The sequence below is a fragment of the Zootoca vivipara genome, chromosome Z, assembly GCF_963506605.1.
Source record: "Zootoca vivipara chromosome Z, rZooViv1.1, whole genome shotgun sequence".
NCBI classification, from domain to species: domain Eukaryota; kingdom Metazoa; phylum Chordata; class Lepidosauria; order Squamata; family Lacertidae; genus Zootoca; species Zootoca vivipara.
This window is the reverse complement of record NC_083294.1, coordinates 7,424,521-7,445,165: the sequence shown is the minus strand read 5'-3', so window position 1 is coordinate 7,445,165 and position 20,645 is coordinate 7,424,521. Positions and strand designations below refer to the sequence as shown.

Genomic DNA, 20,645 nt, shown 5'->3' with positions numbered 1-20,645 from the left:
AACTGGTGCAGCCTGGTGGAAATCCCAAGGGCCAAATAAAGAGGCCTGGATGGGCACATATGGCCCCCACACCTGAGGTTCTTCCATCCCTGTCAGTGGACTCAATGTGGCTTATATCTGAGCAGACATGTAAAATTGCACCACAAAGCTCTTCCATTGAAATCAATGGACATATAACCACTAGATCATACCTGTATTTTCTCCTACCATATAAATAGAAAAAAGAAAATATAGCACCCACTCCCCCCATTTCTATGCCAGTTCAGGGTATCCTTGTATTTTATAAGATCAGAAATACCTTTGAACTTTTCTGCAGCAATAACAGATTTGTTTGTTTCTTTGTGTGTGTATTTCACACCCCACTTTCTGCCATTGGTGAGTGGTGCCCAAAGGGACTGGGAGGGAGGGAGGGCAGAAGACAGATCCAGATCCAGATCCAGAGCCAATGACAGGTGGAGTCAACTAATTCTGGTATTGTCCCCATCCTCCTCCCCTTTGAGTTCTACCAGGGCAACACTAAGAAGCTGGAAGCCAAGGTCAACCCTTGTCTGGTTGTAAAGAAGAAGGCAGGCAAGTGCAGGCTGGCTAAGCGCAGATTGATGTTGATGGGGCAGTGTGCTGTTTGTCCTAGTGGACCAGCCTCCACTGTTCTCTGCATAATAGCTACCAAATGTTCCATAGTCTCTTCAAGAGGGACTGAATTCGGCACATCTCAAATGACAGGCCCTCAATATACATATACCTTTATTTAAAACAATTAAAGTCATTTTTCATCTTCTGTCTTGAACAAAGAGTACCTCCAGTTTTCACCAGTGTACTTGAAGGCTCCAAAAACATTGTTTTCAGGGAAGTCAGATACATCCACATAGCTGAAGTCATTGACCTGTACTCCTATTGTATTCCCCTTCTTCAATTCTGCCAATAAAGTTACAAAGAGGTCTTGTCTTTTGCGTCTGAAATATTTCTGAGAGCTACACAAAGTGAGCAAAGTTGACCTCGCCACAGATGTGTCCACAAGAATCTCCAACTTTATGGTGATCTCTCCACCTTTGCACTCGGCAATGTAAAAGTGCAAATGACAATAGATGAAGTACATTCCAGGCGTCTGGATCACCAGCCTTCCATGGTTGTAGTGAATGTTGTACAGGATGCCCTCATCAATCCATCGCAGTTCTGACTGGTTGATTGGCCTAAGCACTAAAGAAAGAAGAGGATGAGATATGAGCATTCATCATTTAAAATGGGTGGGAGACCAATTTCAGCCAGATGGTCACGTTGTCTTCTGGGACAACCATGTCAGAGGTAGGCGGGACCAGGGACAAAAGTGAGAGGCCCAGCAAATGCAATTTTTGCCTTTGTACAGTAGGCTGTTTTCTACATGCACTCACATACTCCTCTCTATCCTCCATCTAACAAGCAAGAAACATTATCACAGCTCAAGGACATATACCACTCAGAGGAGAGAAAAAAACACTCAATGAAGCAGAGCCAGGGAAATTGATCTTCTGACTTTATGTGGCTAGGGATAGCACTGATCTTTCTGATTTCACTTCTATTTGAGGGTTAATTATTAACACGTTATACGTAGGGCTGCCTCTGAAGATGGTTCAGAACCTTCAGCTGGTGCAGAATTTGACAGCCAGGCTGCTCACTGGGACAAGACAGTTTGAGCATATTACACTGATCCTAGCCTGACTGCACTGGCTGCCAATGGGCCCAATTCAAAGTGCTGGTTTTGACCTATAAAGGCTTAAATGGTGCAGGACCGCAGGATCTCAAGGACCACCTCTACCCATTTAACTGTCATGGTCTCTGCATTCATCCTCTGAGGCCCTTCTTCGTGTGCCTCCTCCATGTGAGGTCTGGAGGGTGGCAGCACAAGAACTCCCCGCTTGTGGAATGCTCTCCGCAGGGAGACACCTTCATTATATATTTTTAGATGACAGGTGCAAATATTCCTCTTCCACCTTTAGCTGATTAATATTCTATAGCCTTTTTAATGTGTCTGTGGGGGGGGGTGTAGGTGGGTTCTCATGAGGCAAGACACAGTGATAACAGCAATAACCTTTATTGAACTACATAACTGGGAAACAGAGGCAAAGCAACTACAGTGGTGCCTCGCTAGACGAATTTAATTCATTCCACGGGTCTTTTCTTATAACGAAAAATTCGTCTAGCGAATCCCATAGGAATGCATTGAATTTTTTTTTTGCCCATAGGAATGCATTAATTGAATTTCAATGCATTCCTATGGGAAACCGCGATTCGCTAGATGAATTTTTCCTAAAACTAATTCATCTAGCGAGGCAACCCCCGCTCAAAAAATCATTTCGTTAAGCAGAAATTTCGTTAAGCAGGGCACCACTGTACTTATATACATTTCTGAAAGCCTTGGTCACACCCACTCCCAACGTGATTAGCTGCCTACGCTTCCAAACTGTGTAGAGTTCAAAGGGCAATGGCAGAGGCCAAAATCCTGAAATGTTCTGTGATTGGACAACATGCATCGAATCAGAACACAGGAGCTCAGAACAGTGGTGGAGCCTCATGCTCTGGCACCGGGGGGAGCGGAGAGCAGGCGGGCGTGCACCCTGGGGGCATGACTGTTAGGGATGCACTGTCCACAGGGGTGTGAAGCGTGTCCTGGGGAAGTGGCGCACCGCCTGTAGGGGCAGGGCGCCCAGCGCAGGCGGGGGAGCAGCCGCAAGGGAACACTGCCGGGGTTGTGCTGCTGGGGGCAGTGTGCTCCCCCCGCACTCCTCTTCCTCCACCAGTTGCTCAGAATCCTTAGTCCAGACTCAAGCTCATGCAAACACAGTCCACTGAATACATAACACGGGGTTATTGTTTTGCTGCTTTGTTTTAATTATTTACTTGTGTTTTTATCCTGTATTTTATTCTGTGAAGTGCACTGAGATCTTATGATGAAGGGTTGTATATAAATCTAATGAACAACAAATAATAAAAAACTATAGGACAACACAATTACACAGGAGTCTACAAACAGGCAAAATCCTTTTCTTTTATTGTTCAATGTAAATCCCATTTATGACTTTTCAATCCCATTTATATCTTCATAACGATATTCATTCTATTTACTCCTGATGTGTTACTATCTGAGTTTTGGATTTTATCATCAACAGCTCCTTGTACTGAATTCATATTTTTTTTCCATCTGTACTGTCTGCTTTATTGTTTAATAAAATAATAATAATCCACCAATAATTTTATTTCAAAAAAGCTGGGTACCAGGGTTGGTGCCAGGATTTTGGGGGCCCTAGGGCAAGCTGTCACCAGTGGGTCACACCAATCAATGTTTCCATCACCTCTGCATCACTGACCACCCATTGGCTTTCCTTCTGGCCCTACTCTGACCACCTCCCAGGGGGAAAGTTAAGGACTCTGGCAGTGAACTGCTCCTTTTCCTCCCACTCCTCATTTGCTCAGAAATAGCAGGTATTCAGTAGTAATAAGAAGATGCAGTAGGGCCAGATGGCTCCAGATATTGCACATGTACTTCCTGCTGGGGCATGCACCTTGCCCTGAGCTCATAGACCTTGCACAATAGGATTTTCACTTTTTCACTTCTTCGTTCTTCTGTGGCTTTGCTTTATCATCAGTTCCTGTCCTGAATTCTTGTTTAAAATGGAGAGTTTCTTATATATATATATATATATATATATATATATATATATATATATAATATGTGCTCTGAAACTTTCCATTCATTTGTCCGCAACCCCCCCCCCCCAGTTCCCAATGCTCATTAATAAGAAACTGCAAAACCTAACACCCAAATCTAATCTTCACTTGATTGTATGATGAAATGCAACATACTTCTGTTTGTGTGGCATTGTGTGGATTCTGTTTGTGCTGCATTTTACTAACGGGAACACACACATTTCTGCCCATTCAAAAAAGTTAATACAACCTCATGTTGCCCTTAAGTAGGCAATAGTGTACCTGAAGGAGCGTCTCCACCCCCATCATTCTGCCCGGACACTGAGGTCCAGCTCCGAGGGCCTTCTGGCGGTTCCCTCACTACGAGAAGCCAAGTTACAGGGAACCAGGCAGAGGGCCTTCTCGGTAGTGGCACCCACCCTGTGGAATGCCCTCCCACTAGAGGTCAAAGAGAACAACAATTACCAGACCTTTAGAAGGCATCTCAAGGCAGCCCTGTTTAGGGAAGCTTTTAATGTTTGATGGATTTCTGTATTTTAATGTTTGATGGATCTCTGTATTTTAGAATTTCTGTTTTGTTGGAAGCCGCCCAGAGTGGCTGGGGGAACCCGGCCAGATGGGCGGGGTATAAATAATAAATTATTATATTATTATTATTATTATTCTCAAAAGGTTGTCATTGGATCTGGAAATGTTAGATCAGGTATCTTCAATCTAGCCCTGATGAAGGGCCTTCTGCTCTTTTGCTCTGGGTGAGGCAAAGTAATCAACTGATTAGTTTGGCACAGTGGGAGGCCTCAGATTGCCTTGAAAGCCTTTTGATTGATGAGCTTCTATCGCACCACGATGTCATCAGCTGGTCATGCAACAAATGGTTGAATCAACTGGATGACCTCAATCCACATCAACTTGCATTCTCAGAGCTCAGCTGAAAGCAGCCATAAGGGCGAAACTGAACCAGACATAAGAGCAGGAAGGTCAAATGAGGAGCCAGAACTAGAAACTTCAATGAGTAATTTCCTTCAGCTTTCTCCTATGCTGCTGCTGGGACTGCGGAATTGTGTGCCACCACCTGATTTAGGATGTGCTGCATGACAGGATTTGACTCAGTCCTATGCAATAGTCATATACAGTTACTGATGTAACTGAAGTTTCTGCTACACAAAGAAGTCCCTCTGAGATTACATCTTCAGGAGGAACATGCTTTGTGTTGAGTCGGTTAGTTACAGATTTTGCTCCTGGCATGTCTTCTTGACTAAATTCTAAAACAGGCTGCAGTTGAGAAGATTTTGGATATGAATGGTCATCTTCAACTAAATTCTACTCAGAGCAGACCCATTGAAATGAATAGGCTTCAGATTTTGTTGTTGTTGTTTAGTCGTGTACGACTCTTCGTGACTCCATGGACCAGAGCACGCCAGGCACTCCTGTCTTCCACTGCCTCCCGCAGTTTGGTCAGACTCATGTTCGTAGCTTCGAGAACAATGTCCAACCATCTCATCCTCTGTTGTCCCCTTCTCCTTGTGTCCTCCATCTTTCCCAACATCAGGGTCTTTTCCAGGGAGTCTTCTCTTCTCATGAGGTGGCCAAAGTATTGGAGCCTCAGCTTCAGGACCTGTCCTTCCAGTGAGCACTCAGGGCTGATTTCCTTCAGAATGGATAGGTTTGATCTTCTTGCAGTCCGTGGGACTCTCAAGAGTCTCCTCCAGCACCATAATTCAAAAGCATTAATTTTTCGGCGATCAGCCTTCTTTATGGTCCAGCTCTCACTTCCATACATCACTACTGGGAAAACCATAGCTTTAACTATACGAACCTTTGTTGGCAAGGCTGCTTTTTAAGATGCTTTCTAGGTTTGTCATTGCTTTTCTCCCAAGAAGCAAGCTTCAGATAGTCATGCCCATTCATTTCAATGGGTCTACACTTTGAGTATGACTTAGTTGAACACAACTAACTATATTTATATCAGGGATGAGGAACCTGTCAACCTCCAAATGCTGCTGAACTCCAAGACCCATCATCCCTGGCCACTGGACATGTCCATTGAGGCTGATGAGAGTTGGAGTCCAACAACATATGGAGTCCAACAACATATGGAGAGCCAGAAGTTCCCTACTTCTGGTGTATATGGCCTGGTGTGTCCACATTGACTTGGTGGTGTGTTCATATTGACTCTGCTGACTAGATTCAAGCTGGAAAGGGGGTGCTCTTATCTACCCTATGATTCTCCACTGCATACATGTGTGTAGAATAGGATGTTCCAGAGGCACGTTGTAGATATCTATGGATCCAAAGGATTGTCACACTCCAGCCAGTACCTTCAGCAGCTAAGGTCCCACTCCTAGGAGACAGTGGGCACACTCACTTGCAAAGCCATGGTTGGTAGTGCAGCACACCCTATTCTACACACATGTATGCAGTGGGGAGTCAGGGGGTAGATAAGAGCATTTGTGCAACTCAAAGTATATATTATATGGTATACAGAAAGAAGCAATGAGTCTTTTATGGTAGGAGAGGGCGACCTCTCATACATTGATTTATTCTCACTGACCTTGAAGATATGCAGCTGCTTTCTCAGATGCCATAGTCTGCAGACTTTTCAAAGTCTCTGCTGATATTTTCCATGGCACTGAAAAGACAAGAAGAAAACAAACAAAACCCTTGTTACTAATGTACTGTTGTTACTACTGCTCTTTCTTTAAACAAAAATGATGCTCCGAAGTGACTTAGCATCCCCACTAAAGACCACAGAAAGGTGGGAGTATTGGTGTTTTTGAGATTATTATCTGAACTCCAGGAAGCAGGTGTGAGAGAAAAGTACTGTAATTTGGGGTTTTTAAAAACCATTTGAGCCCCAGGAAATAGTTAACCTGAGTTGGCATTTTTGAAAACTTCAAAGCTGAATGTCTCTTCCCAAGGCAGCCAGGGTGTGGCCATCACATGTGGTGGCAGTTGTGGCACGATGATAAATACCTACAAATAAAATGAATTAAAAGCCAAATGAAAATAAGAGAACTATGCACAAAAAGAATCTGAAAGTGGCTCATCCAAGAACAACAAAAATAAGAAGGGCAAATCCTGTCCCATCCCACTATAAGATCATAACTGCCTAAAGCTTAGGTAAATAAAAATGTCTGAGAATGGCATCTAGTAACTGAGAATAATGGTGCTAAGTATGTTTCCCTAGAGGGACCCAGGTGGTGCTGTGGGTTAAACCACAGAGTCTAGGGCTTGCTGATCAGAAGGTCAGCGGTTCGAATCCCTGCAACAGGGTGAGCTCGGTCCCAGCTGCTGCCCACCTAGCAGTTCGAAAGCACATCAAAGTGCAAGTAGATAAATAGGGACCTCTCCGGCGGGAAGGTAAACGGTGTTTCCGTGCGCTGCTCTGGTTCGCCAGAAGTAGCTTTGTCATGCTGGCCACATGACCCGGAAGCTGTCTGAGGACAAACGCTGGCTCCCTCAGCCTATAGAGCGAGATGAGCGCCGCAACCCCAGAGTCGGACACGACTGGACCTGATGGTCAGAGGCCCCTTTACCTTATGTTTCCCTAGGGAAAGCATTCTACAAATGTGGGAAGCCTTGCTATTTTTGCTCCATAGAGCTTAGACACCCATATTGGTTCCACTGGTACGTTTAATAAAACCCAAGAACTGGAAGGGACCTCACAAGTGTCATCTTGTCCAACACCCTTCAATGCTGAACTCACAGCTAAAGATGGCCATTCAACATTCAGCAGGTTTGAGTTCTGGTATTAATTTTAGGAATTTCCACAATAAAAGTGGAATTAAAAACAGTGGAGAAGCTGGGAGGGAAATCTGTTTGTTTTACATTGTTAAATGTAGATTTCATTAAGCCAGGGCCAGCCCAAGACATTTTGGCATCTCTTTCTCCCCCCTCCCCCGTCCTCACATCAGGGAAGGAGGGGTAAAGAGCTACATCAGGAACAGGGTGGGGTGGGGGTGTCAAATCAACCTTACCTGATGGTTGAAGTGGGAATCAAAGGCTATTACAGAGGGGAAAGGTGCCTGCTCTGAATCACACCCGGAGAGTGCAGACCCCAAGACAACTCAGAAAGCAGCTCCCCCCCCCCACTTCCTCCATAAGGGCGGGAGGAGACCATCAGCACCTCCTATTTGCCCCTAGAGGCAGCATTGGGTGGGGGGACTGCCAAGGAGGTGGCAGATCTGGTTTCCAAGTAGTGTTCCACAGCAGTGGCAGCAGCACGGGATGATGAATTCCTTGGAGGCCGGATCAGCTGCCCCTGCGGATCCTGCTGCCTGAGGTTGGTACTGCATTGAGCGGTTTCTTTATGTTCACTTCTATGTCCCACCTTTTGTTCAAAGAGCTCCCCTCCCTCTCAATTTTATTCTCACAACAACCCTGTGGTGTAGGTTGAGATATGGTGACTGGTCCAGGGTCACCCATGGGACGCGGGTGGTGGTGTGGTCTAAACCATAGCTGTCAAGTTCTCCCTTTTTTAAAGGGAAATTCCCTTATGCCGAATAGGATTCCTCATGAGAAAAGGGAAAACCTGACAGCTACGGTCTAAACCACAGAGCCTAGGGGCTTGCCAATCAAAAGGTTGGTGGTTCGAATCCCGGAGACTGGGTGAGCTCCCAGTTCAAAAGCACATCAAAGTGCAAGTAGATAAATAGGTTCCGCTCTGGTGGGAAGGTAAACGGTGTTTCCGTGTGCTGCTCTGGAACACCAGAAGCGGCTTAGTCATGCTGGCCACTTGACCTGGAAGCTGTATGCTGGCTCCCTTGGCCAGTAAAGCGAGATGAAGCGCTGCAACCCCAGAGTCGTCTGCGACTGGACCTTACGGTCAGGGGTCCCTTTACTTTTACCTTTACCAGGCTCACCCAGTAAGCTTCATGGCTGAGTGGGTATATTAACCCTTACCTCCCTGGCCTTAGGTGAATGTGCAAACATTGAAGGAGGAATCTTTGTAAATATCAGAGCCGGGTGGTAAACATTTGGCTGGTAAACCTCAGATACTCCAGATCAGGGTCAGGCTATTTGCAATATTGGGTGGGGCTGATGGGTGGTGTAGACATCTTCTTCCACCCCTGTGTTAGAGCATTACCATAAAACATTTCTTTATCAATGCATTGAATCGGATCATGTGAGTTTATTGGTAGGATAATGAACTTTCAGTGTGCTTAATTCACCAAGAATCACCTAGAGACACCATCTCAAATTAGAAGCAGTGATTCAGCTTTTTGAGTTCCATCACCAAGGAAGAATTTCACAACTTAAGAACATCATTGGCTTGGCAGGCATCAGAGCCTGATACTGAGGCTTGATTGGTGCCATTAATTATGACTTTACACTAGATGGATGCAGGATTCTTAGAAACAGGTTATGTGCATCTAACACTTTTCTCATATGCAATAGAATAGAGCCTTCTACTGGCTATGAGTGGAAATTTCATGCTTGAACTCAGCTGGGACAAGGAATATATTATTAATACTTCTCTAGGTTCTTTTACTTGATTAAACATGTTTTTCAGTTATTGCCTGGCTTTCTGAATGGCTTATGTATCCAGGGCTGTCTTAAGGGCGGCGGGGGAGACCCCAAACTTGTTGACCTTAGGCTTAGGAAAGGTTCCTCAGAGTTGCTGATCTGAAGTTGTTGACCTGAAATTCCACAGATTTCACTACAGGGAAGGAGAGGCAAAAGGGGGTAGGGGGGAACCTACCCCTTCCTATACTGGAGAGAGAGAGAGAGAGAGAGAGAGAGAGAGAGAGAGGAACAGAGGAAAGCAGAAAGGAGAGGGCATTTAACCCACCGCAGTTCGCAGCTGCACTCCCCTCAAGGGAGAAGTTTAAAGGAGCCTCCACCTCATCAGATCCCCTACAACCCCGTGAAGGCAGCCAGGCTGAATAGTTGCTGGGGTTGGGGAAGGTGGAGGGAACCCGGAAGCTGCATCTGAGAGCCCCTGCACCACCTGAAGGCAGCCAGACGCTTCTCAGCTGAGCTGCCCGATCCCGCTCCTACATGTGTGTAAGCAGGAGTAGAGGTGGGGATCTCCCAGCGCGAAGCCTCTCACTTCTGAGAGATCCCCGCCTCCACTCCTGCTTGCATGCAAGCCCTCCTCTCCTCTCCTCCCCCAGCACGGAAGCTACGGCCCTGCTGGGGCGATGCATGCGTGCCCACAGAGAGGGCTCTTAGTACGGTAGACACCCTAGTAGATACAAATGGTGCCTTTGTTTATGGTAGTCTCTGTCACTAGATTACTGCAATGTATTCCATGTGAGACTTCCCTCACATTTGATCTGGAAGCTGCAGTTAGTGCACAATGCTGCGGGACAATCCTTGACAGAAGTGAGGCATATAACACCTGTGCTCAGAGATATCTGCTTGTTGCTGATTTGCTACTAGGCCAAGTATATAAGCAACTTGGGACCAGATTAAATTGCTTTGCGTGACTCGGCAAAGCCACTTGGCAGGTGTGACTGTGCCTGCTTTAAGTGCCCCCCTCCCCACCACCAAGGAATTATCAGCCCAAGCAACAACTGGCTCAAATCCAACATTTTCAGACCACCCAGGCCAAAAATATTCACTTGTAACTTATCTCATTCATATCATCTTACCACATTTTTCTCTACCTTGGTGTCCATCGTACTCAGCCGCAGATCCCTTCAAAGAGACAAAAAGTCAAGAGAAAGTTACATCTATGATGTCCTAGACGTATTTTTTGTGTTCCTTGCATTCATTATCCTAGATTACATTTAAATGAACATTGACTCGTAATGGGCTTCATTTTAAATCAGAGGTGGCTAAGCTGCACCCCATATGTTAAGATACAACATCCATCACCCCTAAGAAGCTTCCCAGACTTTGGGAAGGAGATGCCAGGGGAACATTTAGGGGACTAGCCTAGTCTCCCTGGTCTACTGACCAATACCATATTTTTCAAATAACATAATATTATTATTTTGGGGAATTGTGGAATGAGTATCCAGTTGTTTCACTGATAAAATGGCAACCGTGCCCCATCAAACCTGGACAATTGGACAATGCCAAAATGTTTGTAAAGAAGCCAATGATGTTTTGAAGCCCCGCATTCTCAGAATAAGATGGAGCGTCCTTAGGTGGTGTGAGACACCAACAATGGGGCATGAAGTTTCAGGGGTGGTAACATCCATATTTGGATTATTGCAATGCACTCTACATGGCACTGCCCTCGAAGATGACTCAGAAACTTCAGTTGGCCTAAAATGCAGCAGCCAGATTACTGGATTGGGTTCCATTTAAATCTCACATAACTCCCTTAAAAAACAACAGCCGCACTGGTTGCTAGTTCATTTCTGGGTCCATTTAAAGCTGTTTATCTTAGCATTTTAAGCCCTAAATGACACAGGCCCCAAATAACTGAAAGACCACGTCCTTTTCTACAGGCCTCCCTGGGGGTTAACATCAACAGTCTTTATAGATCTTAATAAAAATTCCTTCAGTAGCACCTTAAAGACCAACTAAGTTTTTATTTTGGTATGAGCTTTCGTGTGCATGCACACTTCCTCTTGGCAGTGCTTTTTTCCCTGGGGGCAGGGGCGTCACTACAGGGGGGCGGGCCGCCCCGGGCACCGCCCCAGAGGGGGTGACAGACATTCGCTGGGGCCCCACCCCCGCGATCTGCGACTCAGCCGATCCCAAAACCTTGCTTGGCGTGAGGCGGCGGCTGGCTTGTGCTTGCTCTCTCGCTCGGCCGCTGCCGGCTCGTGCTTTCCCCTTTTTTCCCCGGCTGGGGTGCGGAGGCGAGGGGCGGGCCACAACGAGGAGGGGCGTCACACCAGCCCCACGCGTGACGCCTCACTGGCACGCCCCTCGCCTCCGCGCGCGGCTCCACCCCCACAAGCCAGCCGCTGCCGCAAGCCGAGCAAGGTTTTCGCCAGGCGGCGGGCCGGGTTGAGCTTCCTCCCTCCCTCAGCTGACGCGCTCTCTTCCTGGACGGAGTGGAGGGGCGGGCCAGCGAGGGGCGTCACAAGCGTCGCCTCCTTAGTCTGCCCCTCAACTCCACCCAGGGAGAGCGCACGCTGCAGCAGGAAGAGAAAGCGCCCGTCGGCCGAGGGAGCAAGCCAGTCCCGGCAGCCGCCCGGCAAAATCATTGCTAGGCGCTGCAGGGCTTGGCTTGCTCAGCCAATGCACACTCTCCATTCCTGCTGCGGCGCACGGCAGGGCGGAGTCGAGGGGCAGGCCAGCGAGGCTGCGTCACGCCTGCACGTCGTGACGTATGCGTCGTGACGTCACGATGCTGCGGAGTGGCGCCCCACCCCCGGGGGTGTCTCCAGACGGAGCGGCTAGCAACGCCCCTGCCTGGGGGGGGGGGACACAGGGGTACGCATACCCCTAAACATTTTGTGAATCTTTGTACTTTTGTCCATTTACTGTATTTGTTTGTTTGAACTATAAAATGGTGATATTCTTGAGTAAGAATGAGAGTACCCCTAAACATTTTTTTTAAAAGAAAATAAAGCACTGGATCTTGGCAATTCCTCCACCCTAAGAAGTTTGGTAGATGGCAGGAGAGGACATTCTTTGTGGCAGGCTAGTCCCCTAAATGTTCCCTCCCCATGGATGTGAATTTGGCATCTTCATCACAGTGGTATCTCTGGTTACGAACTTAATTTGTTCCAGAGGTCCGTTCTTAACCTGAGGTACCACTTTAGCTAATGGGGCCTCCCGCTGCCACCAGCGCACAATTTCTGTTCTCATCCTGAGGTAAAGTTCTTAACCTGAGGTGCTACTTCCAGGTTAGCAGAGTCGGTAACCCGAAGTGTTTGTAATCCAAGGTACCACTGTATATAAAGGTAAAGGGACCCCTGACCATTAGGTCCAGTCATGACCAACTCTGGGGTTGTGGCGCTCATCTCACATTATTGGCCAAGGGAGCCGGCGTACAGCTTCCAGGTCATGTGGCCAGCATGACAAAGCCACTTCTGGCGAACCAGAGCAGTACACGGAAACGCCGTTTACCTTCCCGCTGGAGCGGTACCTATTTATCTACTTGCACTCTGGTGTGCTTTTGAACTGCTAGGTTGGCAGGAGTTGGGATGGAGCAACGGGAGCTCACCCTGTCGCGGGGATTCGAACTGCCGACTTTCTGATCAGCAAGCCCTAGGCTCAGTGGTTTAACCACAGCGCCACCTGGGTCCCATACCACTGTATATAGCTTTCAGTTAATGCCGAGGACATATCTCTTTACCCTTGGTTTTGACACCTAGGATGTGTATTTTTAGGACCCCTGTTATTTCTGTGATCTTACTTTGTTTTAAACTATCGTAGTTTTGACATTGTGCTAAAAAAACCTTAGGGTGAAGGGTTAGTAAAGAATACTACTCATAATGATGACATTTGTGTTCAGAATAAACAGCAGCAGATACTGCCAAAGCTCTATTCCCATTGACATTGCCAGCTTTGGTCGGACAAAATAAAGCACAGATCGGAAGGGATTGAGAGACACACACATTCTCATGATACCAAATCTTCCCCTCCCTTTATGGAGGGGTTTCCCCTGCATTCAGGGGTTCCACACATTTGAAACACAAAGTGACAGGGGATAGGTGATCCTATTTTTCTAGGGATGGGTGCCAATCTTGATTCCTATAAGCCCCTGCCATCAAGACCATCATAGCTAATGATCAGGGATGCTCCAGAGGCTTGGTCTTCTGGAAAGGGAACCTTTGCTTTATGACAAACACACACACACACACACACACACACACACACACACACAACCTGCAATTTTATATCCAGGTTAAAATTAATTAAATGGTCTTCACATAAGGTAGGCACTGCCAGGAGAGGTGGTGAAGACTGCTGACACAGGTCAGATCCACACCATACTTTTAAAGAGCATTTGATACACATTTAAATCACATGGCTTCCCACAAAAAGGCTTTTAAAAAGGGATTAGACAAATCCATGGAGGAAAAGTCTATCAATGGCTATTGGCCATGATTAACACAGTGGAACTTCCCTGTTCAGAGGCAGTTTATCTGAATACCAGTTGCTGAAGGACGACAGCAAGAGAGACCTGTTGTTACATAGCTGCCAAGTTATCCCTTTTTAAAAGGGATTTTCCCTTATGCTGAATAGGCTTCCTCGTGAGAAAAGGGAAAACTTGGCAGCTATGTGTTGTTATCACATCCTACTTATGGGCTTCTGCAGCAAGATGCTGGTCTAGATGGGCCTTTGGCGTGCTATTCTGTGATTAATCTGACAGTATGACTTTGGACTAACCAACCTCACTGGCCACATGTGGAAATCTAGCAGGACTAGGACTGGTCAAATCTGTGAATACCATTTCCTCTTGATTTCTCATTTTCCCACATCAGTTTGTAAAGAAAACAAATCCTCATTAAAATTAATCAGCCCTGCCTTGGGCATTATGCCGCAGGACTCTTCTTATATTCTGTCATAGAGGCTGGACAGTCGTGCATCAAGGATGCTCTACTTCAGGCATCCCCAAACTTTGGCCCTCCAGATGTTTTGAACTACAATTCCCATCTTCCCCGACCACTGGTCCTGGTAGCTAGGGATCATGGGAGTTGTAGGCCAAAACATCTGGAGGGCCGCAGTTTGGGGATGCCTGATCTACTTGCATCCTGCATGGAAGATCCAGCACAAACCCATGGGGTTGGGTTAGCTAACTTTCAAGATCCCATCTGACTCTTTGATTTTACGGTTTTAATTAGGAAAGAAATTCCATAGTGGTTGAGACTAGGAAGGATTGTAAGCTATGGAGAGATGGGAGTACGAAGGAGAGTTCTATAGACCCAGGGTGCCTGAAGGAAGTGGCTGCTAAATGTCTAGAGTCTAGACAACAACGGGGGAATTTTCCTAGTTTTGGTTTCTACCTATTACTGCAGCTGTAGTGGCTTGGCAACCCTAAGAAGAGGACCAGCAAGCAACACCTGATTTTCCCAACTGGATTTGCACAAACCCTATCAACCAATGTAATGACCACAGGCTGCTACTTCTTGAAAGTATAGCAACATCATTTTCTTCCTGGCCTCCCCCGCTTTTGTGACGTCTGGGAAGTGAAGCACTGATGTCTACCAGATCAAACCACAAATCCTGGGGCTTTGTTTCTGGCACCATGGTGTCAATCCTGGCGGTGCTCGCCCTCATGGATAATGTTCCGGGGGCCACAAACCAATGGTAAGTCGGACCAGATGCAGATGTGCATCTTAATTTGTGCGCTGTGCCTTACAAAATACTGCTTTCTGCACACACCCCTCATTCCTAGTAGTGAGGAGGTAGAACTTAGACATCAATATCCTCCTTATCCTCCATGAATTTGTCTGATCCTCTTTTAAATCCATCCATGTTGATGGCCATCACCACCTCTTGTGGGATTGAAATCCATAGTTTAGCAAGGTGCTTTGTGAAGAAGTACTTTCTTTTGTCTGTCCTGAATCTTCCAGACTTAAAACCACAGAATCATAGAATTGGAAGGTACCCAAGGGTCATCTAATCCAGCCCCCCTGCAATGCAGGAATCTCAGCTAAGGCATCCATGACAGATGGCCACCCAAACTCTACCTAAAAACATCCAAGGAATGAGAGTTCACCATCTCTCGTGGGAGTCTGTTCCACTGCTGAACAGTTCCTACTGTCAGAAGGTTTTTCTGAAAGTTTAGTTGGAATCTCCTTTCTTGGAGCTTGAAGCCATTGCCTTGAATCCTATCTGAAAGAGCAGGAGAAAACAAGGAAGCCCCCTCTTCCATGTGACAGCCCTTAAGATATTTGAAGATGGCTATCATATCTCCTCTCAGTCTCCTCTTTTCCAGGCTAAACATGCCCAGCTCCTTCAAGTAATCCTCATAAGGCTTGGTTTCCAGGCCCAGGATCTTGGTTGCCGTCCTCTGCACATGTTCCAGCTTGTCAACATCCTTCTTAAATTTTGGTGCCTGGAACTGGACAAAGTATTCCAGGTGTGGTCTGACCAAGGCAGAATAGAACGGTACTATGACTTCCCTTGATATGGACACTATACTTCTGTTGATTCAGCCTAGAATAGCATTAGCTTTGCAATAACCCTAGATAATACTCTCATGTTCTGCTAGTAAGCCAGGTGTCTGCCATCCTATATTTGTGCATCTGGTTATTCCTGCCTAAGTGCAGAACCTAACATTTGTCCTTACTGAAATTCATTTTGTTACCTTGCGCCCTGTTCTCCAATCCGTTAAGGTCATTTTGAATTCTGATTCTGCCTTCTGTGGCATTAGCTACCCTTCCCAGATTGGTGTAATCTGCAAATTTGATGATATTCCCCTCAATTCCTTCATCCAAGTCATTTATAAAGATGTTGAACAACAACAGGCCCAGGACAGAACCCTGCAGCACCCCACTTTTAATTTTTTTTCAGGATGGTGAAGAACCATTAATGAGTACTCAACCAGCTACAAATCCACCTAACAGTTACCTTGTTCAGCTCACATTTTACCAGCTTCCTCATGAGAAAATCGTGGAGGACTTTGTCAAAAGCCTCACTGAAATCAAGATACACTATATCCACAGCATTTCCCTGATCCACCAAGTGTGTAATTCCATATTTAAAAAAGATTTTTTTAAAGGAAACTCATGCTGGGTCTTAGTAACCACAGCATCCTTTTCTAAATGCTCACAGAACGACTGTTGAATTATCTGTACTAGGTATCTGAAGAAGTGTGCATGCACACGAAAGCTCATACCAAAATAAAAACTTAGTTGGTCTTTAAGGTGCTACTGAAGGAATTTTTTTTATTTTATCTGTACTAGGAATTTCCCTTCATAAGAACTTGGGAATAGACCTGCTTGATCTAGCCAATAGCCCAGGGGTGGCCAACTTCCAAGAGACTGTGATCTACTCACAGAATTAAAAACTGGCAGTGATCTACCCGCTTTGGGGGGATTCAGGTCAAAATTGTTGAGCTTTTTTTTGGGAAGGAAAGCCCTGTTTTGGGGGGTTCACGTAAAAGTTGTTGAGCTTCTTTAGGGAAGAGGAAAGCGACGATGAGCTTTTTTTTCTAGGAAGGAAAGCCCTGTTTTTGGTGGTTCAGGTCATTTTAGGGGTGCAGGGCAAAGATGTTGAGATTTTTTTAGCGGAGCCAAAGTTTTTTCGCTTCTTTGGGGGGAGCCAGTGATCTACCAGTGATCTACCAGAGACGTCCAATGATCTACCGGTAGATCACGATCTACCTGTTGGACGTGCCTGCAATAGCCCATCTAATCCAGCATCCTGTTTGCAAGGTGGCAAACCAGATGCCCATGGAAAGCACACAAACTATGGACCTGAGTGCAACAGCAGCATTGTCCACACTCTGAATACTCTGGTATTCAGAGGCATACTACCTATGACCATGAAGGCAGATTACAGCCACTGTGGCTAGTAGCCTTGACGGATTTATCTTCCATGAATTTATCTAATCCTCTTTTAAAATCACCGAAGTTGGAGGCCATCAGTATAACTTGTGGGAGTGAATATCATAGCTTTAACTATGCACTGCAGGGAGAAATAATTTGCCTGCTCTGAATCTTCTGACATTCAGCTTCATTGGATGAATAGCATTGTAGTTTTAGAAATCTCCTTAAATACCTTATTCCAAAAATCTTCAACTTTGGGATAATCCCACCACATGTGTCTGGACAACCCTTATAGCACATGTGTGAACACCCTGACTGCATAAATGAGAGCTGTCAAGTTTTTAGGTACCAGCCATGGGTCACCTTTAGTGACAGTTCTTTTGTTTGGGCAGATGATGATTTATAAGATGGCTGGGATCATAGTGCCTTCCATTCTTCCTGCTCTAATGAGGTGTCCCAGTTAGATTTCTGCCAGAGTCCAAGACCCTGCTTAGAGTCAAAAGAAATGTTTGTTTGTATTTTATATGAAGAGGAGACAAAGCCGCCTTTTAAGTGACCAGTCTCCCCTTTAATATTTTCCCACTCCCATATTAGAACTTCATGCAAACAAATCTTAGCATATTTACTTGAAACATTTCATCAGGAAAAAAGCACCCCATCAGCACAGGGACTCACTCTGTCATATGTCATATTGATAGCAAAATTTGCAAACAGCACACCTGCCAGGATACAGCAGATGCCCACTATGTGCACCTTCTGGAAATACCTGAAGACATTTCAACAGCTCACTGGAAAAAAATATATCTTGCCTTAGGGGTTCATTTGGAACTGTTTTAAGTCATGTTTTCAGTATGTGTTTTGTACTGCTTTTAAAACTATGATCTTATTATATTTCTATGAATTTTCATGAGACATTTATATAAAAGGAAATCCACAAACTGATAATGAATAATCAAGGGTTGTGAGAGAGCTTCCTCTGGAGACTCCTCAGGAGCTCAGAACATGAGGGAGAGTATCCCAAAATCATCTACTAATGGGCCATACTTTTTGGGGGGAGGGAGCATCCAAGTAAGGATATTGGATACCCCTAAAGTTTTTGCTTCTGCTATTTCTTTTCTAACCCTTCTCCCCATTCTCTGTTTTGAATCCTTATTGCTATCCTTATTGAGATTCCTGCCTTGCTGGGGGTTGGACTAGATGACCCTAAGGGCCACTCCAACTCTACTGTTATATGATTTTATGAATCCAGTGTTTGTTCTACTTAGGGTAGAGCCATTGAAATGAATGAATATTTCTGGCTTAGGCTTATTAATTTCAATGGGTCTACTGTATGTATAACTTAGTTGGATCCAATATGTGTGTACATACATATGTGCACAATTATATGGGGCGCCTTTTTAATCTATCAAACATTTTCTTTTCTTAAATAAGCATCCACTAGATAGATCAGGACCATAGCTCAGTGCTAGAGCATAGTGTTTGCATGCAGAAGGTCCTGGGATCAATTTCAGTCATTTCCCAGTTAAAGGACCTCTACCTTAGACTCCAAGGAGTAAAATATGACCACATACTGTATAAGGCAGTTTCCAATTAGGGATGGAGGAGGATTTAAATTGAGCAAACCAACCTATTTCTCACCTTCTAGACTAATACATAAAACAAAATGTAATAGCACTTTAATTTTTGCTGTTCTCTGTATTTGTGAAATAGTTCTTGGCCTAAAACATGCTTGAATATTGGCCACAGTGGATGAGTCTAATGGGAATTGGAGTCCAACAATATCTGGATGTGAACATTTTCCTACCCATGTTTTACAGAATACCATCAGCAAAACAAATGTCCTTATTCCAAAAGCTTGAAATCAACACTTTGAGTCTGCTTGTAGGAATTTTGTGACATTTCAAGCAGTAAAGATCTCCGCCTGTATTTCATATCCAGTCACCTACTCTCTGCAATGCAATTGACTGGCATTGTACAGTGGAGTTGGCTTTCATGGATCAGTTGAAGCCAAACCCTGAATAATTGCAAAAGGTGTGCCATGGAAGCTGAAACTCAACATTTTATCTGGACAACAGGAGTGAAGAGAGCCCTAGGGCAGAAGCAGAAAGCAACTTACCGTCCTTTGAAGTACCAAGACCACAATGGTTCCCAAAGATGCAAGAAGGCAGATTGTGAGAGAAATGATGGCGAAACAGAAGTATGTTTGGATTGGGGCACTGAACTTCCTGGTGACACTTTCTTCAGTCATATCTCTGGTAGCTTCCTGAGGACAATTCACTTGCATGAAAGATTTCCGTTCTGCCTGAGAGTTCATCCCCTTATGAAGTCCATACCTCTTTCTGATCACCTTCAAACAAGTCTCTGCTCCTTAGAGGATTCCCCCACATTTTGGTTCATGTGATCTGGAAAATAGATTCATCATTTGCCGTATGAAGAAAAATAGGAGAGGAGATCTGGAGGCGGGAGGTGAGTCGACTATGATCTCAACAAAGAGAAGGCTTTTCGGTACCCCCAAAACAGACTTCCACCAGGACAGTGCTTGTGTGAGCCCATTTGTGGTGCCTCACACTGAACAGTGAGATGTAACAAAACGCAGCTCATTCCCCTCTCTCAGTAGATTTGTACAACCCTGTTGTCACATTTTGGTAAAATAAATCACTCTCAATTTGGTGACTTCCTCTTTCACAAACTGCAGACTTGCTTTCCTTTCTTCATGTGATGATGCAGCTACACTGAATGATTTTCGTTTTGGAGATCTGAATTCCCAGAGGCTGCTGATTCAGATATATATATATATATTTAGAAACATGTGTACAGCCTCAACATAAATGCAATGGAAAACATGCTCCTTTATTTCTATACTGTTCCACTCCATGGTATCAAATATTCACAGTTTTTTTTTCTGGGTATCTAGAGACATCCCAAGCACATATGTCCATTATTTATTTATTTATTTATTTAAGTCATGCATATACTGCTCCCTATTTTAAAGAAATCTCTGAGCAGTTTACAGCACCATGATGAAATATAAGAAAAGTAGAAATAAAATAAATAAAAGCGCAAACACAACAAAAAGAAAACAAAGAATCAAAAATTTAAATCATAAGGCATCACAGGACAGACGTACAAAGATACAGCACAGCTCCAAAGGAATAATAAAGTATTAATTCATACAAAGATTTCCTTTACAAATAATAACGATTTGTAAAAATAAAAGTATTTTCCATCTGTGAATTCCATCATTACTGAGAATAAATGTTCTATATCAGGCATCCCCAAACTGCGGCCCTCCAGATGTTTTGGCGTACAACTCCCATGATCCCTAGCTAACAGGACCAGTGGTCAGGGATGATGGGAATTGTAGTCCAAAACATCTGGAGGGCCAAAGTTTGGGGATGACTGTTCTATATAGCCTTAAATGAGCCAGGCATTTCGTATGCTGATGGCACTGAGTGATCATGTGCCTCAATATTTGTATGAGAAACAAAATCATGCCACATATTTTTTTAAAAAAGGTGATTTGCCCTCTGCCCTTTAAATATGTTTAGTTTGTAAGAAGACCAATTTGTCAAACCCTTGAATACCAGCAATCTAGATTATTAAAATTGAAGT

General features: G+C 44.9%; 1 protein-coding gene across 1 annotated transcript; it reads right to left on the bottom strand.

Annotated features, from left to right (window-relative positions):
* Window positions 1-538: 538 nt before the first annotated feature.
* TNFSF8 (TNF superfamily member 8) lies at window positions 539-19,713 on the bottom strand. Its single transcript, XM_035112441.2, has 4 exons — window positions 19,150-19,713; window positions 10,278-10,323; window positions 6,233-6,310; window positions 539-1,197 (listed from the first exon to the last, which is right to left on the bottom strand). The coding sequence occupies exons 1-4, from the start codon at window positions 19,345-19,347 to the stop codon at window positions 764-766; spliced, it is 756 nt and encodes a 251-aa protein (XP_034968332.1). The 5' UTR covers window positions 19,348-19,713; the 3' UTR covers window positions 539-763.
* Window positions 19,714-20,645: the final 932 nt, after the last annotated feature.

Coding starts and splice junctions, on each gene's coding strand:
- TNFSF8 (XM_035112441.2), bottom strand. CDS start 19,347: ATGAACTCTCAGGCAGAACGGAAATCTTTCATGCAAGTGAATTGTCCT. Junction 10,324..19,149: donor TCTTGGTACTTCAAAGGACG/GTAAGTTGCTTT, acceptor GTCTCTTTGAAG/GGATCTGCGGCTGAGTACGA. Junction 6,311..10,277: donor CCAAGGTAGAGAAAAATGTG/GTAAGATGATAT, acceptor TTGTCTTTTCAG/TGCCATGGAAAATATCAGCA.